The following is a 20209-nucleotide window of genomic DNA, read 5'->3' on the forward strand; positions in this document are numbered from 1 at the left end:
AAAAAGAGAAGGCAGAGGCGAAAAAGGAGCCACGCAGCAACCCCCTCTAACTCCCACTCCCTGGGCCCGCCGAAGAAGCTAGGAAGCTTAGAATTGAGACACGAGGCCATGAGGTCTAGTTCCAGGAGATCTCACGTCCATAAAAAGAGCTAGAACGCCTGAGCCACAAATCTCAACATCCAGGATGCAGAAGATTACACTATTACTAACATGCACACTTTCCTGAATGCACACAGCGCTGTACACTGTAACATACAAGAAATGGACCATGCTCAGATTCCGGAGAGAAAGTCTAGCCAAACTCACATCCTGATCCATAAAAGGATCTGCCAACAGAAGATGAAGATGAGAGTACACCCTTTGAAGCAGAACAACTTCACCTGCCAACTGAGTAAACACCTACTGCCCAAGCTGTAGAGAAATACCCCCATCCTAATACTGACCAAAAGGACCCTCAGCGGCATTCCGGAAGAATGATCTGATGTGACCAGTGGAGTGCCACAAGGCTTGATCTTGGGTCCAAACCTATTCAACATATTCATAAGTGATATGACCTAAGGGCTCAGAGGAAAAATATCATTGTTTGCCGACGACACCAAACTGTGCAACATAGTAGGTAAAAGCCTGACAGTATGACGCAGGACCTACTACTATTGGAACAATGGTCATAGACTTAGCAGCTCAACTTCAATGCTAAAAAATGTAAAGTGATGCACCTGGGTAAAAGAAATCTGTGCAGGACTTACATGTTAAATGGTGAGACCTTAGCTAGGACCACGGAAGAACAGGATTTAGGAGTAATCATTAGTGATGACATGAAAACTGCCAATCAAGTGGAAAAGGCTTCCTCCAAGGCAAGGCAAATGATGGGTTGTATCTGCAGAGTTTTATCAGCAGGATGCCAGAGGTCATAATGCCACTGTACAGGTCCATGGTGAGACCTCATTTGGAATATTGTGTTCAATTCTGGAGACCACATTACCAGAAAGATGTGCTGAGAATTGAGTCAGTTCAGCGGATGGCCACCAGGATGGTCTCGGGGCTCAAGGATCTTCGTATGAAGTAAGGCTGAATAAATTGCAGCTGTACATAAGAACATAAGAAGTTGCCTCCACTGTGTCAGACCAGAAGTCCATCTCGCCCAGCGGTCCGCGACCTGTGAAGTGGTTTCTGACCACTTCTAAAACCTACCTCAAGTTCTATCTGTACCCCTCTAGCCCCTTTTCCTCCAGGAACCTATCCAAACCCTCCTTGAACCCCTGTACAGATTTCTGGCCTATCACATTCTCCGGAAGCGCGTTCCATGTGTCCACCACCCTCTGGGTAAAAAAGAACTTCCTAGCATTTGTTCTAAACCTGTCCCCCTTCAATTTCTCCGAGTGACCCCTAGTGTTTGTGGCTCCCCTCAGTTTGAAGAATCTGTCCTTATTCACTTTCTCTATGCCCTTTAGGATTTTGAAGGTTTCTATCATGTCCCCTCTAAGTCTCCTTTTCTCCAGGGAGAACAGCCCCAGCATTTTTAACCTGTCCGTGTATGAAAAATTTTCCATACCTTTTATCAGTTTAGTCGCCCTCCTCTGCACTCCCTCTAGTACCGCCATGTCCTTCTTGAGGTACGGCGACCAGTATTGAACACAGTACTCCAGGTGCGGACGCACCATTGCGCGATACAGCGGCATGATGACTTCCTTCATCCTGGTTGTGATACCTTTTTTGATGATGCCCAGCATTCTGTTTGCTTTCTTTGAGGTTGTTGCACACTGCGCCGATGGTTTCAATGATGTGTCGACCATCACCCCCAGGTCCCTTTCAAGGTTACTCACCCCTAGCAGTGTTCCCCCCATTTTGTAGCTGAACATCGGGTTCATTGTCCCTACATGCATGACCTTGCATTTCTCTACGTTAAAACTCATTTGCCACTTTTTTGCCCAGTCTTCCAGTCTCGTTAGGTCCCTTTGCAGGTCTTCACAGTCTTCCGTGTTTCTAACCCTGCTGCAGAGTTTGGTGTCATCAGCAAATTCGATAACCTCACATTTTGTCCCCGTCTCCAGATCGTTAATAAATATATTGAACAGTAGAGGTCCCAGCACCGACCCCTGCGAAACTCCACTCGTGACCCGTTGCCAGTCTGAGTATTGGCCCTTTACTCCAACCCTCTGTTTCCTGTCTGCCAACCAGTGTTTGATCCATCGGTAGATATCTCCTTGCACCACGTGGTTCCACAGCTTTTTAAGTAGCCGTTCGTGAGGTACCTTGTCGAAGGCTTTTTGGAAGTCAAGGTAAATGATGTCTACGGATTCCCCCTTATCCATCTGGCTGTTTATTCCCTCAAAGAAGTACAGCAAGTTCATGAGGCATGACCTTCCCTGGCAGAAGCCATGCTGGCTCGCCTTCAGTTGTCCATTGTTTTCTATGTGTTCGCAGATTGTGTCCTTTACCATTGCTTCCATCATCTTTCCCGGAACCGAGGTCAAGCTCACAGGCCTGTAGTTTCCCGGGTCACTTGAAGAACGAAGAGAGAGAGGGGACATGATTGAGACATTTAAATATATCACGGGCCGTATCGAGGTGGAAGAGGATATCTTCCGTCTTATGGGACCTTCGTCCACCAGACAGCATCCGCTGAAAATCAGGGGAAGGAAATTTCATGGTGACTCCAGAAAGTATTTCTTCACCGAGAGGGTGGTCGATCATTGGAATGAACTCCCATGGCAGGTGATTGAGGCCAACAGCGTGGCAGATTTCAAAAATAAATGGGATATTCATGTGGGATCTCTAATGATGTAAAGGCAGGGGGTGGTGAGCAAAATCAAGGAGAAGGGTCACTAGAGTGGGCAGACTTGATGAGCTTTGGCCCTTTTCTGCCGTCATTTTTCTATGTTTCTATGAAGCTCCAGAAAGGTAGCCTGACCCTGCTCAAGAGTAGAAGAATGAACAAGTACTGAGTCGCCTCTGAAGACCAGACTCCTGGAGCTGAGGATGGAAGCCATCAATCCCCCCAACCTGACAGCTCGGAATGGTCGGTGGTCATGAGCTAGTCCAGCAAAGACCGAGGCATGCCTTGAAAAGAGAAATCTCGCTGAGCCACCAAACATACAGAGCGATGCAGGAGGAGCATACCAAATAATTGGAGCCCTGAGATACCGGGAACCACCGGAACCAAAGCGACTGCAGTAGCGTTAGAAGGGGAAAGCAAGCCGAAGTTCCCAGTGGAGTCAGCAATATGGATCCTAGAACCTGTACAGAATCCCATACTCTTGGTCATGGGAAGCAAAGAAGAATGCCAATCTGAGACCGAGACCCCACGCCCAAGTCTCCGGAAAGAAGCACATGTCTCTCCTATATGAATAAAAACATCATCCCGATATACCTATAAATAGTATAGGAGAAAAGAGCGCTGCAAATTCGAAGATTCACGTGTAAAGAACTGAGGAAAGAAAGGAAACTACCCTTTTCGTATCAGTCAAATGGCCCGAATGGAAGTCGTCCGAATCAAGCAGGCAGTCAAGAAGAAATTAGATGAATCGCCTGGTAGTACCAAAACGGTACCACCGCCCACATCATCTAAAACATTCGTGAATCCTTGGGTAGGCGAAATGGCATGTGCCAAAACCGAAAGCGCTGCTCCAAGAGAGGCATGCAAACCTAGTGCCGATTCGGAGTCCATAGAGAAAATGTAAATATACTCCCAGGTTGTCAGCAGAAATGACCCCCACAAAGTGCAGCAGCGGTCATAAAACGTGCTGGAGGACAATCACAATTTCAGGAAAGAAGAAAGGAACACTCCTGAAAACCAACTATACTCGCAATGTAGCAATGACCAAGACGGAAGACTGAAAAACAATAGGAAACTGCGGCAGCCTGCAGTAACTTAAACTGTATGCAAGGTGCTCCAAAAAACAACCGCCCCCAAAGGGCAACCTTGTTTGGGTGTTTTTTTGGGGGTTTTTTCACAGTAACCAAGGCGGCTCATGCCCCTAGAACCGCACCATAGGGACATAAAGCAGTTCCGCAGCACTACCAGACACATGCAGCACTGCCCATAGGCAAAAAGATCAGGGAAACCGCCACACACACACAGTCCCACTAGTCAGGGACCCCTAGAGAGAGAAAAAACCACCCGAATGAAACGCGGGCACTCCCTGCCCCCCCCCCCCCACTTCGCTGTGCCGCCTGCCAACCCATTCCGGAGAAGAACTGAGTACAGGCGGCCAACCCAGGGCAGAATCACATGTGAAAGTGCCTGGAGATAGAAGAAAGCAGGCCCAAGAACAAAAGGCCGCCACTCTGCAAGAGAAGCTGGGGGAACACACATACACACCAAACTTGACCACTGCAACAACGAACAAAGCTGTGGCAACTGCACTGACTCAGATGACCCCGTAAAGGGATAAGCCGCGGCACGCTCCGAGACAGCCAGCTACACAACACAACCCTCTGAACGCTGCGGTGCAGGAGACTCAAGCGCGTGACAGTTTCGCGCCAAAATAGGCCGGCACCGAAAACAGCACTGCAGAAAACAGTCCCAGAGGCCCGCGCTGACATAGCAACACACAGCCAAGGCTCACCGTGAATAAAATACACTCCGGGGGAGGAGACGTATGAAAGACGGTTGGGTCTCAACAGCGTTGGAGAACCCCCGCGGGCCACATGTGCTCCGCAAAGCCCCGGCTTCCGGACAGTCTCAGAACACATCGGGAGCCTTCCTCACCACCCCGAGAGCAGCGCAAACATGCAGCGCCCCAAGGCAACACTGGGAGCCATCCAAGTACGAGCCCCCCCCCCCCCCCCCCCCGGCCGCTATACTGCTGAGCAGAGTGAGCCCCAGAAACCGACAAACGCAGCAGCACCATCGCCAGGAAAGGAAGCTCGCACCCCAAATGCGCGGGAAAGCACAGGCTCCCACAATCGAGAGTAGCCCTTCACTGAAGCAACCCAGAGAAATCAAATTCCACTGCACCAAAAATAAAAAACTCAGCGCTTAACAAAATAAGCGTCCCGCAGTTCAAACACCAGAAGAAGTAAACTCATACTCACAACCTCGTGATCAGTGTCAGCAGAAGCCCAAATGCCGTTGCCGAGCATGTGCAGGGCAGAAAAGTAACTGCAGTGTCCCCTTTTTTTTTTTTTTTAACAAGGGAAAGAAGAAAAAAAGGGGAACTAAGGCAGACCCTCTATCAATGGAGGGAGGGTGAGGCAGGGACCTGGGAGGGCCTAGGTGTAACCCCTAAAGCCGGCACCGTTCAGCCGGACACCCCTGTCTCACTGAAGAGAACATCTCAATAGGAGAAACAGAACCAAAATCTCACTGAAGAGAAAACCTCAACAGGAGAAAATAAAATGCCAGTCACAGCTAGAATCCAGGAGCTAGTTGAATAGCGACCGTCCTTGCTGGGAGATAGAGCATACAGGATAAACAGGAGGAGTGCCAGCCAATAGGACCACATGTTAATCAGTTTCTCTATCTCCGCCTGCTGGTAGATATGGGCTATCCCATTGGTCTCTGCATTCATCTGCTGCTGTTGCTAGGGAACTAATATTTAGATTAGATCAAATTAGCCCCATCATAATGCAAGTCGGATGGCTAGAAATGTTAACGATCAACTCTTCCACCCCTAGGTCCGACTGTTAGAGGCAGGCAAATAAGGCATCTAAGATAAAGATAGTACCAATTCTCTGTGGTGAGACCTTAGTGGGACTTTCTCGCAACAGCAAGAAGGCCACTCTTCCCACCAAAACCTGAGCCACCACTGTAATTCAAACGGTAACCGCTGGATTCATTACGGGGGGAGGGGGGAGCTGAGGCACTCCCCAAGAACCGAGAATCACTAAAGCCCACCTTTTTTTGTTTTTTTTTTTAAAGACAACAGGTAAGGCCCAGAAACAGATCTGAGAAGGACTGAGGTTCCCCTAAGGCCAAGAGGATAGTGGACAATTACACACACATAAACACATACCAAGGCTAAAACACGGGAGATAGTGCAGGTAGGAAGTGTATAGAAGAGTACAGGAAAGCAACATACTCACTGCTATTAGAAAGACAGCTTTTTTCCTAGAAGATGCCCCCAGACCTCTGCAATCCTTCCAGGTTTCTCTTTTTTTTTTTTTTTTTTTTTACATGAGGAGGTAGAAGTGCAGAGTAAATACCATATGGGGGTACAGGGGATGGGTAGGGAACTAACACCACCAACTATACCCTAAAATAGGCACCCAGGAAACCTAATCCCCTTGCTCGACTGAGTTAGCATAGCCAAAACAGGATCTTAGCTGGGCATGGAGCCAGACGAACCACCACTTGCAGACTATGCTGAGCAACAGATGAAACCAGGAGCAGGAGAGAGCCCATTCATCTGCCTGTGGAGATAGAGAATACTGGATTACCAATGAGCATACCATATTACTGTATATATGACAGAGCTCAACTTGGTGCTCTCTCTGCCTGGAAGGACTTAACCCACTCATCTCTGGATTTATCTGCTGCCAATGACAAGGCATATCCATACCTCTGCAGATGCTGCTTTCTAGACTCAGGCGTCAATGCTTTTTTTGTTCCACTACTAGCTGCAACTCTTTCCAGACCCATCTTCTTACTTCCTACCTAGGGCCATAAATGCTCCTTCCACTCTAGAAACCACTATTCCTCTGCTTGGTGGTAATGCCATGTGAGCAAAATTTTGTTTTACCAGCCATATTATTTGCAGCAATATATCACAAAAAGAGATAGAAAAATTGAGCTGTTGTATGGGGACAAATAAAGTTCCATGTTTGCCAAACAAACAAGGACTGCCCATTGAAGAGGCCTCCCCCAACTTGTATTCATCAACCAGGTTCTGCCTTTATATAATGCAACCAATAGCGGAATCCTTTAAACCTTTTTTTCATCTCATCTCCTGCTCTGTGAAAAACGACATGTATTGATATGAAACTACCATGTAGAATATTTAAAGTGGGGGGGGTTGCTCCACCTACAACAGGGATCTCAAAGTCCCTCCTTGAGGGCCGCAATCCAGTCAGGTTTTCAGGATTTCCCCAACGAATATGCATTGAAAGCAGTGCATGCACATAGAAATCCTGAAAACTCGACTGGATTGCGGCCCTCAAGGAGGGACTTTGAGACCCCTGATCTAAAATAAAGCTGTGAAATTCGTAGATAGAATGTAGTCAAGACATCTAGCATAGTTAGGTCTAAAAGAGGTTTTAAACATGTTCATGGATGAAAGAACTTTGTAGTACGATTTGTAATTCTCATCTCATAAAAATGTTGCCAAGTTTACCTTTCGGACTAACCAGAGACCAACTAATACCCCGCTACTAGTCAAGGAAGGATAGGTAGTATGGGATGTCAAGAGAGAGAAGGTCCTTTAGCAGCTGGAAGAAAATAGAAAGCCAGTCTTGTGTTAGTAGTTAATTTACTAAGTTTTATTTTGATTTGTTATGTAAATCTGTTGAACATTTTAGTCCTCAAGTTGCCTTTTTTCCCTTCACTCAGGCAAAGCAAGGCAGCAAGAGGCAAGATATCACAATAAAACTCAACCAATTTCTCGCAGGAATGAAAGTTTTAGTTTCTTCACAAGTCATGAATCCATTCTGAAGATTGATATATTTTAGAGAAATGAGCAAGTATGTCTATAGTTATTTACATCCTTCGCTAAGGCTCGACATCCCCCTCCATAAAACCTATAAAATATTTTTCCTGCACCGAACAAGTGCTTAACTATACATAGATAAGCCTAGAAATATTCAGCTTACCTAGAAGCCCAAAAATGTTATTGTACTTCAGTTTTCAATATGACCAATTGAAATCTATATACAGTAGACTTTCAGTTAACCGGCACCCATGGGGATTGCTAGACACCGGATAAATGTAGTTTCTGGTTGCTTGAGAGTTGAGCGCTATTATACATGCAATTAGGAAAGGCTAGCTGATATACTGTTGAAAAAGATTGTTGTGTCATTTACACTTGATTCTAAGTAATGCAGTTATTTTGGTAGTGGCTTGTTCTTAGTATGTTTATTGCCACAGCATGTTTTAAACCAGTGATCTCAAACTCTGCAGGGCCACATTTTGGATTTGTAGGTACAGTACTTGGAGGGTCTCAGAAAAAAATAAATAGTTATCTTATTAAAGAAATGACAATTTTGCATGAGGTAAAACTCTTTATAGTTTATAAATCTTTCCTTTTGGCTAAGTCTTACTAATAATATTGTCATTTATAGCTAAAGAGACATATGATCAAGAAACTGTTTTAGTTTACTTTTGTGATGATAAACATACCGAGGGCCTCAAAATAGTACCTGGCGGGCTGCAAGTTTGAGACCACTGTTTTAAACCACGTTTATTGTCCTTGTATGTTTTAAATTATGAGTGTATTTTGTAACTTGCTCAGAATTGCAGGATGTAGCGAATAAGAAATTTTTAAAATAAATAAAATACTATTAAAATAGGCCTAACTAATACCATACTCCATATATGTCATACCATAAACTGTTCCAGATAAACTTCCGGACATGTGGTAGGCAAAGCATGGGCGTACTCAGGTGTAGCATGCCAAGTTTACACTTAAATTTCCACCAGAGATTGATTTTATTTTCATTTTTGTTTAAAGAATTACACTATTTATTAGATTTATACTTTTTTTGCTGGTTGCTTGAGTTACGGTTAACAGAATCTACTGTAGCATACAAAGAAAAAAGTCAGTCAACTATAATCACTCAAGATTATCTAATATAATAAAATGCTAGGCCGCGCATGCGCACTAAAAAAAACGTGTTCCCTGATCCGTCGCGAAAACACGAGTGTGCATGCGCACGTTTTACGTCATCACCTACTCTCCACCTCGCGCCACCTATCACTGTCATCACCTGCTCTCCATCGATCACTGTTCCTCCTGCACCATGCCACGCCAGTCATGTCCGCAGCCGGCCTCGAGCTCCTGGGGGCCGGCGGCGCTGTGCTGAGGTCCCGCCTCCCGCTTCCGCACTACATGGCGCCGCCAGACCCGGCCCTACACTGAGATCCGCGATCGGGTTGCCATGGAAACCCCGCCGCAGCCTCGCAGCTAGGTAGGGGGACAACAATCGCGCTTATGTTCAAGCCACCGCCACGACTCCCCTCTCGAACCGCACCAGGATCGAGAGAGGAGCTGCGGCGGGGGCTTGAGCATAAGTGCCATTGTTGTCCCCCTACCTAGCCGTGAGGCTGCGGCGGCCTTCCTCACCCGGCTCACATTGAATCCAAGTAAACAACCGGGGCTGCCTAAAGAAACAAAGTTTCACGGTGCTTGGCCCACAAAACAATTCCTGCCGTTGCCGAAATTTGGCCCACCGTTCCTTCCCTTCCTCCATCAGGTACAGTTCACCTCCGCCTATGTTAAAAGGAGCTGCTTTGAAATTGGAGCCCTGCCGCCACCGTAACACATTCCCTCTGCCGCGGTCCCATATGTCAAGAGAAGGGGCGGGACCAAGGCAGAGGGGAACGTGCTACAGCAGTGGCAGGCCTCCGATTTTGACGCGGCTCCTTTTAACATTGGTGGATTCACTGCACCTGATGGAGGGAGGGAAGGAAAGGTGGTTGGGCGCTGTTGAGCCCCTCTTTAGCCTTAGACCCTCTCCTAACTGCTCCCTCCTGTCTCAGACCACTGGGGGGAGGTGCCTGTCTTCAGCTGCAGGGATGGAGGGAGGGAAGAAGAAAGAAGGGGCCCTGGCAAGCGAGTTATCAAAAGCCAACCATAGCCTGGGACCCCTACATGATATGAATAATGACCAGACAACAAAAGGTAAGAAAAATAATTTTATTTTCTGTTTTGTGATTACAATATGTCAGATTTGAAATGTGTCTTGAGGGAGGCTTCCGCCGCGGCTTTGGACAGAGGGGTACCATTTTCGTGGGAGCCGGCCTTCGGAGAGGCTTGGGACGCGGGGACGGATGCGGGAGGGGCTGCCGCTGCGAAGGGCTTTGGTGGGGGAGCCAGCCAGACCACAAGTGTGGGGACGTTGTAAGCGCGGATTGGTCAAGGAGCCGCCGCTGCTGAAGCTTTGAAATTGCTCTCCCACCGTCACTCCCTCCCGCCCCGGCTCTGCCTCTGCCCCTGCCCAGGTTCAAAAGCAGGAGACATCTAGCACCCGTTAATCTAACGGGCTTAAACACTAGTACATTAATAATTTCCATCTCAGAAATGGTGAAAATAGTCAAGCTTTCAAAAATCCTTACTTAACCCAAAAGAAAACCCTTAGGTGAATAAATTATGGGCTCCTTTAACAAAGCCGCTCTAGGGCCTTAATGCGCGGAATAGCGTGTGCTAAATTGCTGAGCGCTAGCCACTACCACCTCCTTTTGAGCAGGTGGTAGCAGATTTTCGGCTAGCACACGCTATAGTGCGCGCTAATCCGGTGCAAGCGCTAAAACCACTAGCGCACCTTTGTAAAAGGAGCCCTATGTTTGTATCAGTAATTTCAGCTCTAGAATCCAAGTTTACCCTCATTGATTGTAATTAGCTTATGTTTTATTATTATGCTAACAAATTTTAAGTTTTATGTTAAAAACTGTGTCCGCTATACATTGTCTAGAGTGAATTTCTTCATGAAGGCAGTTATTTTATTGGAATTTTATTTAGTTTTATGACTGGTCCCACAATCAAACCTTTTTAAGATTAATTTTAAGCAGGGCTGTGGAGTCGGTAGATAAATGTTCCGACTCAGACTCCTCAGTTTTTTGTACTTCAGACTCCGACTCCAACTCCAGTACCCAAAATTTCCTCCGACTCCAACTCCACAGCACTGGTTAATTTTTAGATCATTAAAATGGAATGTCAAGTTGAGAGAAATGAGTATTTTCGACACCACCTTCTTTTTGCTTTTAATCGAGGTTCTAAGGCCGCAGAAGCTGCTCGCAACATTTGTGCTGTGTATATAGTGGGTGCTATAGCTGAAAGAATCGCTCGTGATTGGTATGCCAAGTTCAAAAATAGAGTCGGTAGATAAATGTTCCGACTCCGACTCCTCAGTTTTTTGTACTTCTGACTCTGACTCCAGGTACCCGAAATTTCCTCCGAATCCGACTCCACAGCCCTGGTTTTAAGTTACCCATATAAACTATCCAGCTAAGGTTAGTGAGTTGTGCAGAGGCATCTCAATACATTGAAGTTGTGAAAGATTTTTCTATAGATATGTAAAAGCCAACATACAGGTTGCTCATTTCAAATTCAATTCTACTCCAAATTTTGTACAACTATTCTGATAGTTGTCGGCTAATGTCATGAAGAGCTAGGGCAAGCTTGTCCAATCTTCTTCTATCAATGGCTACATTTTATATTTTGTAACATTCAGAGAACCAAAAACACAAATGCATGCACAAACTCATTCTCTCCTTTTGAGAATTACACATACTGAGAACATCCAGTCTTGTCTCTCTCATGACGCCCCCCCCAACCCTTTACTCAATCTCTTTCCCCTCATCTGCTCCAGCAGCAAAAGCCCAGTGGGATTCCCGCTTCTTCCTTTGACTCTTCCAGCAGTATAGTGCTGGAAATTTGGGTTGGTCTTACAATTTGGAGTTGAAACCACAAGACCAACCCAAATTTCTGAATCAAGCATCTCAAGCTTGCAGATAACTGAGTTGGGGAGAAGAAAGCAGGAATTCTGCTGAGATTCAGAGGACCAGGTAAAAGCTCTTGGAGGGTTACGGCCCACAGGACATAGGTTGGACAAGCTTAGGCTTGTTTGTGTGTTACCAGAAATTTGACACAGATAAGCCTACACTTTCCATAATGGCTATAAGTGCCTATTGCTTAAAAATTGCAACAAATAGTATATGAAATACCTGTCACCTCTTCCTGTCACTGCTTCCCTCCAACCCTTGCCTAAAATGTGTTATTCTGCTTAATCTCCTCCCCCTCCTGCCAGTTGTGGTCAACACTGAGGAAACCATCCCTTTGTCATTCTTTAAGGAGAGAGGGGAGAAAAAGCGTATGAATGGGCACAGTCACTGACCCTCAAGCCTTGCATTGAAGAATGCTGGAATAGAAGGACTGAGGTTGAGATACACACTAAAGAATGACAGGGGATGGTTTCCTAAGGACAGGGACAGGGACAAATTCTGTCCATATCATTCTCTAGGGAGATGGTGCATTTTAAAAAAGGAGGAAAAGATGGGAGAAAAAAGACCACAGTGACTGGCTGGTGTTGAGAGGAGGGATAAACCTGAGTGTGTGCACATCAGAGGAAAACCCCTTCCTACCCTATGATGGTCCTCCTGCAGTGTGTCACATACATGAGCCTTGTCTGTCAGTAAGTCACAACAGGAAAAAAAAAGTTGAGAACCAATGTGCTATTCTGAAAAACACACCGATTTACTCAACAATCTCAATAGATCATTAAAATACCATTACCAAGTCAACACTTGCTGCTTGGGCTCACTACAGATTTAACTACAAAATAAACTTTAAATACTGTCAAAACTCCCTATATAACTCAAAAATTCAAAAGGATAACTGCCTTTTAAGATGCCAGTCTAAACATACTGATAAGTAATACTACAAAACAAAAAATTTACATCTAACTTATACCTTCAACCTCTAGGCAACATAGCAACATAGTAAATGATGGCAGATAAAGACCTGAATGGTCCCTCTAGTCAACAATCCATACAGCTGTTTGCTAGGAAGCTGCTGGCTTTACAAATGATTTCCAGTTATATACTGTATACTGAATCCGATCGATGTATTATATATGCATACACATAGTTTAATGAAAATAAAATCAGACCTCTCATACAATTCTCCAATGCACACACCAAAAACAGATATTTACTATGGAAAAAACTAGTGCCTACATTAATAACACTATGTCCAAATATGTAAAAAATATATTTAAAGAACTGCACAGACACAGCCAGTTATAGACAGCTCAAAAAAATTATGCATTCCACCTTTATAATCAGAAAGCAAACAGCCTTGTTCGTTTCAAATCCATTGGATTTCCCAGAATATAGCTATTTAATCAGAAAGGCAAATCTTTTTAAAACTAAAGAAAACCCTACTCAAGGTTAAAGAGCAGGCTGGAGGAAGGAGATGGCTTCAATCAAAAAAGCAAGAGCCCCCACCCCCCTATCAAGGAATCTTTCACGCTTTATAAACTAGAACAAATTAAATATAAAACACAAAGCATATTTACAAAATGGATGTTTGCACAGCTTTTAATGTTAAAGAAGATCAATACTCACTGCTAACTTTCATACTGCCAAAAGCTGAAGGCTGCTGCACTGGTTTACAGCTCTCTGCAAAGGAGGTGGTTCTGGGCCGCCCCGACATGATCCTTTCTTCCCCCGTAGCGCCTTCTTTTAATTAATATATGTACTAAAAAATAATTGAGGAACATCAAGGTCTTAAAGAAAAATAAAACCTCTTTCTTTACTTCGGGTCACTCCTTAAAAACCATCCCTATTCAAGATCTCTCTCGTTTAAAAAAAATGATCGGAAAAAAGGGGCAAAAATATCCCTTAAAAACCATAAATATCCCATAAAGAAGCAAAATTGAGCAAGTGTTTCTTTAAGAAAAAGATTTTCTCTTTCCTTGGTTCAATTGTTAAAGATCATCCCTAGCGAATACAGAGGAAAAATGATTTTCAATGCATATATAACCAAGGGCTCTGAATTAAGTTTCTTTTTCTCCTCTTTTCAGCACTTCGTCGAATGAACATGGGAGTGAATGAGGAACGAAGGGAAAGAAGCAAAATAAGCAGCGGTCTAGCAAGCCCGTTTGGCGAAGCAGAGGCAGCAGACGGGAGGAGACGCGGCGGCGGGAGAAGCAGTAGTGGCGGCCATGGCGGCTCCTTTCCAACACCCCTCAACCCCGGTATCCAAGACCTCAAAAAAGCAGAAAGCAGCGAAAAAAAAAAACAGAGCTATGTATTTCAATGAAAACCAGCCTCCCTCTCGCTCTTTTACTCCAGTAAATCGGTGACGTGGAAGCAGCGCCCAAAATTTTCAGTTTCCGTGGGTTGAGGGTCTATGAGCCGGTCTCCAGGCGAAACCCGTAAATCTGCTGGTTTCTATTAGTCTTTCTTCAGCGGAGAGTGTGTCTGGGCTGGAATCCTTTCTTTTCCGCTCACCCCTCAGACTAAAATACAGATTTGTTTATCAGCCTTCTAATTCTTTTTTTTTAATTCCGTCTCCCCTCCTCAGCTCGCTCTCTTCCTCCCTCTCTCTTTGTCACTCCGTCCGACTGACCGCATTCGGCTCGTCGGCTTGCACAACCCTACAGTGACGCAGCGCCCTATTCCTCAACGTGACCCCACGTTGCGCAACCGGAGCAGAAGACGTTCCAGAATGCCGACGGGGGCAGATTCATCCGAAACGCTCCCTCATCCTACGTCGTCTCTTTACATCTCTGGCACATCCCAACTTCGGCTGCCAATGAGAGCGCGTCGTCAACCCCAGCCGCCGAGAACTAACGGAAATAACCGAAGGCGAGCAAGCCAATAGGGCAGCAGCACCAGGTCCTCCCACGAATCAACACGGGTTTCTACGGACGTTGCCGAGCTATTTCCTATCAAACGGGAAGCATGCGCGAGACGCGTTGGTTGGAGCAGTGTCCGTCTTCTATTGGTTCTCGGCCGGCTAACCAGCTACTAGTTTAGTGATTTCAGTCTCGCGATTTTGGGCGTATAATGTACGGATCAATTTGCTACGTTGGTGCGGCAAAGGGTGCAAATAAACCAACAGGTTTAGATTCATACAATAGGACAATCTTCTGCCGGCTAACGAGCAAATAAGTTAGGTAGCTGTACAGCACGTACCAAAGCAGAACGTACACTGTGATTGGCTAAATGCAGAGATCCCAAAGTGGGATGGTAACTGGAATGCTTTTCTTATAATACAGACACAGAGAGTGAGACCTCTGGTGCTAGGAGGACTATAGTACTCAACGATGTAGAAATGTGTGCCTAACTCCTTACGGTTAGGTAACAACAAACTTAATAATTGTTTAGGTAAGGCAGGGGTAGAGAACTCTGGTCCTCGAGAGCCGTATTCCAGTCGGGTTTTCAGGATTTCCCCAATGAATATGCATGAGATTTATTTGCATGCACTGCTTTCAATGCATATTCATTAGGGAAATCCTGAAAACCAGACTGGAGTACAGCTCTCAAAGACCGGAGTTCCCTACCCCTGATGTAAGGTAATACTGTGTATGTGGGCCTCCCCTCCCCCCCCCCCCGAAAAATTTCCTATGCCATTGAGCAGGGATCTCAAAGTCCCTCCTTGAGGGCCGCAATCCAGTCAGGTTTTCAGGATTTCCCCAATGAATATGCATTGAAAGCAGTACATGCACATAGATCTCATGCATATTCATTGGGGAAATCCTGAAAACCCGACTGGATTGCGGCCCTCAAGGAGGGACTTTGAGATCCCTGCCATAGAGCTAGTGGTATGGTATTTTTCAGGAGGTCACTGAGAGTATGGTATGTGGTTAAAACTAGTGAGAGGAGTAGGAGGACCCTCTTCCCAAGTAGGAGGAGGTTATAAAAGGGAATAAGAGAGCAGATGCTTGGCTTTTGGTTTATCTCCCACCAAGTTAGGGTTACCAGATTTTCCCAAAGGAAAATCCAGACTAGAGAATGACACAGGGAAAAAATGTATCCCCGTGAGCTCGTCCCCGTCACCCTTCCATCCCTGCAAACCATCTGATCCCATCCATACAAGCCTCGAATAGTTTCATACTGAACTTATTTTATTAAAGTATAAAAAGAAACAATATTATGTACAATTGTCATTTTATAAATTAAAGTTCTGGTTGCTGAACTAGAGAAAGAGATGTTCAGCTGGCAGGACTTTGTTTATAAATGTTTAGCAACACAACTAATATACTACTTTATCCTAAAGCAAAAAAATAAAATAAATATAATTTTTTTTCTACCTTTGTTGTATGGTTTCTGCTTTCCTCATCTCATTCAATTCCTTCCATCCACTGTCTGCCTTCTCTCTCCCTCCCCATTGGTCTGGCATCCATCTTCTTCCCTCTGCTCCCCCAATAGTCTGGCATCTCTCTCTTCCCCATTTCCCTTCAGCATCTTTTCCCCCCTCTCTCTTCCCCATTTCCCTTCAGCATCTTCTCTCCACTCCCTTTCAGCACACTTTGCACGGTCCAGCCACGCATCTCCCTGCCTTCCCCTTATCTTCGTGGTGATTTCAATTTTGTTTCTACAAGCAGACAGAGCCTTGAAGTCGCGTGTGGCTGCCAGAAGAGTATCCTCTAACGCAACCGGAAAGAGGAATTTGCATCAGAGGAGACCTTTCTGGCAGCCACATGCAACTTCAAGGCTCCATCTGATTGTAGAAACAAATTTGAAATTGCCACGAAGGTAAGGGGAAGGGAGGGAGGGAGATACCTGGACAGCCAGCCAGATGGCAGTGATCGGATAGGTGGCGGCAATTGATAGTAAGGAGGGAGAGGCTGCTGGACTGCATGATCAGTGACCACTCGCGCTCCCTCCCTTAACTGTGGAGACAAGGTCATTCACTGATCCATGGGGCGGTGAATGGCCTTCATGTACCTTCAGTGACCATTTTTTTGCCACCGTTTCAGTGGGTAACAGCCACCGTGTCATTCTCTAATCCAGACCCATGGTCACACCCCCAGGCCTGCCCCATGTTGTCTGCATACCACCACCCCCAGCCCCACCCCTTAACCTGTTCGTGTGTTGGGACAGCATGTGCAGATGCGACACAACGATGTCGCGTGTGTGCAAGTGACATCACTGCATTGCATCTGCTGATGCTGTCAGAAGCTTTTCAAAACCTGGACAAAATGCCCACACAAAAGGAAAGTATAGCACTTCTTCAAGCAGCTTTCTCTTTGAAGACCTTGAGGGTTCAGGCAGCCCTATGTGGTGGCTGCATAGACCAAGCTCTGCTGCATCAACTCCCAGATTCCCCAGAAGTGGCACATTTGGAGTCTAGGTAGCCTTCCTGGCAGATGTTTTATACAACTTGGTTCATGTTTCTTCTTATTCAGTCATCTCAGGGGTCATGGTTGTACCACTGGTTGGCAAATGCCTCCTCCAAAGTATACCTGAACATGCTATCCTTGAGAAGGCACTTGCTCTTTGGGGAAAATCTGGAGAAGCTGACAAGAGAAGACATATGTCAACAAAACACAGACTGTAGCCCAAGAGGCAGCAGCTCTGTACTGCTGAACAGGGAGACGTACTGGAAGTCCATATTGTGAGTCAGGATAGTGTTCAAGTGAATTTCCTTTTGGATCCAGATGAGTGTGGAAGTCTTTCATATGATAGTAGATTGATAGGGCCAGCTGGTGTTTGACCTGATGCGGCTCGGTACTTCAGTCACAAAAGATAGACCAGTTCTGAAGGCATCAACATTCTGGCTCTTGAATATTCTCCTTTGGAGCTAATTTCCTCCAGGGCCCTTGATCAACAGAATGCTATGCAGAGTTGCTCAGAATCCCTCTCTGGTCCTACTGGTCACTCAAGACTGGCCTTGGTGTGCCTACTAGTAAGCCCCCATCTAGTCCTTTCCAGGGGCAGAGCCTACTTCACCAGGATCTGGTGGAGATGGAGGATTCAGATCCATTTTGGCTTACAGGTTGGCCCTTGAGAGATGGCACCTCACAAAGTGAGGGCTTTTGACCTCAGTGATTTTTACCCATCTCTTGTTGGCTTTTAGAATTATCTGGAAGGCTTTCAATTGCTGGAATGCTGAGTGTTCCCTTTCACCATAGCAGGTAGAGATTCTGGCCTTGCTAGACTTCCAGCAGGAGGGGTTTTAGCAGGGATTTGCTCTCAGCTCTCTGAAGGTCCAGGTGGCTGTACTCACTTGTTTCAGAGGGAAGACTGGCAGTCTTTCCCTGGCTGTACAACCAGATGTCACATGATTCCTGAAAGGGCAAATCCAGTATACAAGTATCTGCTGGACCCTAAGGAACAAATCTATTGTTTGTGCTAATACCGAGAGATAACTGGTGGCTAATAATGGCTTATGGATTTTTAGTCCAGGGGTCTTATCTAAATCTTCTTTTAAACCTTGCTATGCTACCACTTTAACCAATTCTCCACAACTTAACTGTACTTTGAGTGAAAAATGTACTCTGAATGTGCCTAAATATTCTGTCTAGTATTTCATGTACTCTAACTGATGTGCCTATCTGAAGGAGATATGTCTGCAGGTTCAAGTAGGTACTCCAAATGCTTTATTTATAGGGAAAAAGGAGATTTTTTTTTAACATGCAGGGTGTAGGGCCTGGGGAACACAGTCCTCACTGCAAAACTGCCCCCACATAGCCCCACTGTGAAAAGTTAACATGGCAAATATTACACTAGTTCCTAGAACAGTAATGCATACTGGAATGGAGGAGTTAAGAGCAGTGAGCTGAGACACAGGGAAGCCTGGTTCAAATCTCACTCTGGCTCCTTAACCCTCCGCAAGAATATCTACTGAATCTCAATGTAACTCGCTTTCAGCTACAACTGATAAAGGCTTGAGTTGAAAATCAAAAGTTATTAAACCCTTTAGTGCAGGGAAATTATGCAGAGACTAGGGCTATGACCTTTTGGTATTGCTGGTATTAAGATGTGGAATGATTTGGTGAGACAATTAAGACTGCGTAAATCGGATCCAATTTAAGAAACTGTTGAAAACTCAGTTGTTTGTTATTACATTACTGTGACATATTAGCTGATATTTGAAAAGAAGAAATTATTCAACTTTGAAGATTTGAAGATTTTATTTTGTAACTTATTTTATGTATATTTTATTGCCGTAAACTATTTAATTTTTAGACAGTATACATTTTTAAATAAATAAATCTGATTCTCTATTAGTTTCATGGTTTGAAAAGGTAAACAACTACAGTAGACTCTCAGTTAACTGGCACCCATGGGGATTCATAGATGCCAGATAAATGTAGTTTCTGGTTGCTTGAGAGTTACTATTAAAAATAGGCCTAACTAATACTATACCCCATATAATGCCAAACCATAAACTGTTTCAGACAAACTACCAGACATGTGGTAGGCAAAGCGTGGGCCTACTCAGGTGTGGCTTGCCAAGTCTACACTTAAGGGTCCTTTTATCAAGCCGCGTAATAGGGTTAGCGCGTTGGACATTTCATCACACACTAACCCCAAGGCCAGCTAAAAAACTAATGCCTGCTCAATGCAAGCATTAGCGGCTAGTGCGGCAGGCGGTTTAATGCGCGGTATTACGCAGGTTGATAAAAGGACCCCTTAAATTTCCACCAGAGATTGATTTTTTTATTCATTTTTATTTAAAGCATTACATTTAAGGCACACTAAATGCAAAGACATTCATTATATTTTATTGGCGCCTTAGCATATAGCGTGCACTAATCTTTAGTGTGTGCTAAATCGGTTAGCGCACCTTAATAAAGGGACCTCAATATTTCTTAGATTTTTTTTCTGGTTGCTCGAGAGTTCTGCTTAATTGAGTTCTGGTTAACAGAGAGTCTACTTTATTTCAATTCTATCCATTGTACCCCATTCAGGTTTTATACAGAATACCTCTCTGCTATCTCTCCTCATCACTTTCCCAAGCCAAAAAATATCCCAATATGTTTAGCCTTTCTTTAGGGGGAGCATTCCATCCCAGGGGGAGCATTCCATCCCTTTTATCATTTTGGTTGATCTTTGTATCTTTTCTAATTCAACTATCTGCTTTTTTGACCACCACAACACAGTGAACTGAGGATTTCAATGTATTGTTTACAGCAGTGTTTCTCAATATGCGGTAGGCGTACCCTTGGGGGTACGCAAGCTGCTTTTTGGAGGTACACAGCCTATCCGCCACCACCACTGGGCAGTTGTGAAAAATGCTGCACATGATCTGGGGGATGAGAGGGGGAAATGTTAGATGTGGCAGTAGAGGGGGTGGGAGAGATGCCTGGATCCCGCAAGACAGATGGACAGTGAAACAGAGAGAGGGAAACATATTGCCAATATGGGTGGAGGAGAGAGGAAGAAAAGTTGGACTCATGGAGGGCAGAGAGAGAGAGAGAGAGATGTTGGTTGGGAAAGGGAATGGGGTCCGGAGGAGATGAAGCGTACAAAAAGCAGAAAGAAATAAATATTGGATGCACAATCAGAAGGAAATGCAACCAAAGACTCATGAAATCAGACAACAAAGGTAGGAAAAATATTTTATTTTCCATTTAGTGATCAAAATGTGTCAGTTTTGTG

General features: G+C 45.0%; 1 protein-coding gene across 4 annotated transcripts in view; it reads right to left on the bottom strand.

Annotated features, from left to right (window-relative positions):
• Positions 1-14809, bottom strand: part of GSK3B (glycogen synthase kinase 3 beta) — a 431638-nt gene extending 416829 nt beyond the window's left edge. Inside the window, exon 1 of one of the 4 annotated variants that reach the window (XM_033941322.1) lies at positions 13220-14809. In XM_033941322.1, the coding sequence (XP_033797213.1) occupies positions 13220-13307 (88 nt within the window). In that variant the 5' untranslated portion in view covers positions 13308-14809. The remainder of the gene's footprint in view (positions 1-13219) is intronic. The other 3 variants (XM_033941323.1, XM_033941324.1, XM_033941325.1) reach the window with 3 other exon arrangements.
• Positions 14810-20209: the final 5400 nt, after the last annotated feature.

Source organism: Geotrypetes seraphini, chromosome 4, assembly GCF_902459505.1.
Source record: "Geotrypetes seraphini chromosome 4, aGeoSer1.1, whole genome shotgun sequence".
Lineage (NCBI taxonomy): Eukaryota > Metazoa > Chordata > Amphibia > Gymnophiona > Dermophiidae > Geotrypetes > Geotrypetes seraphini.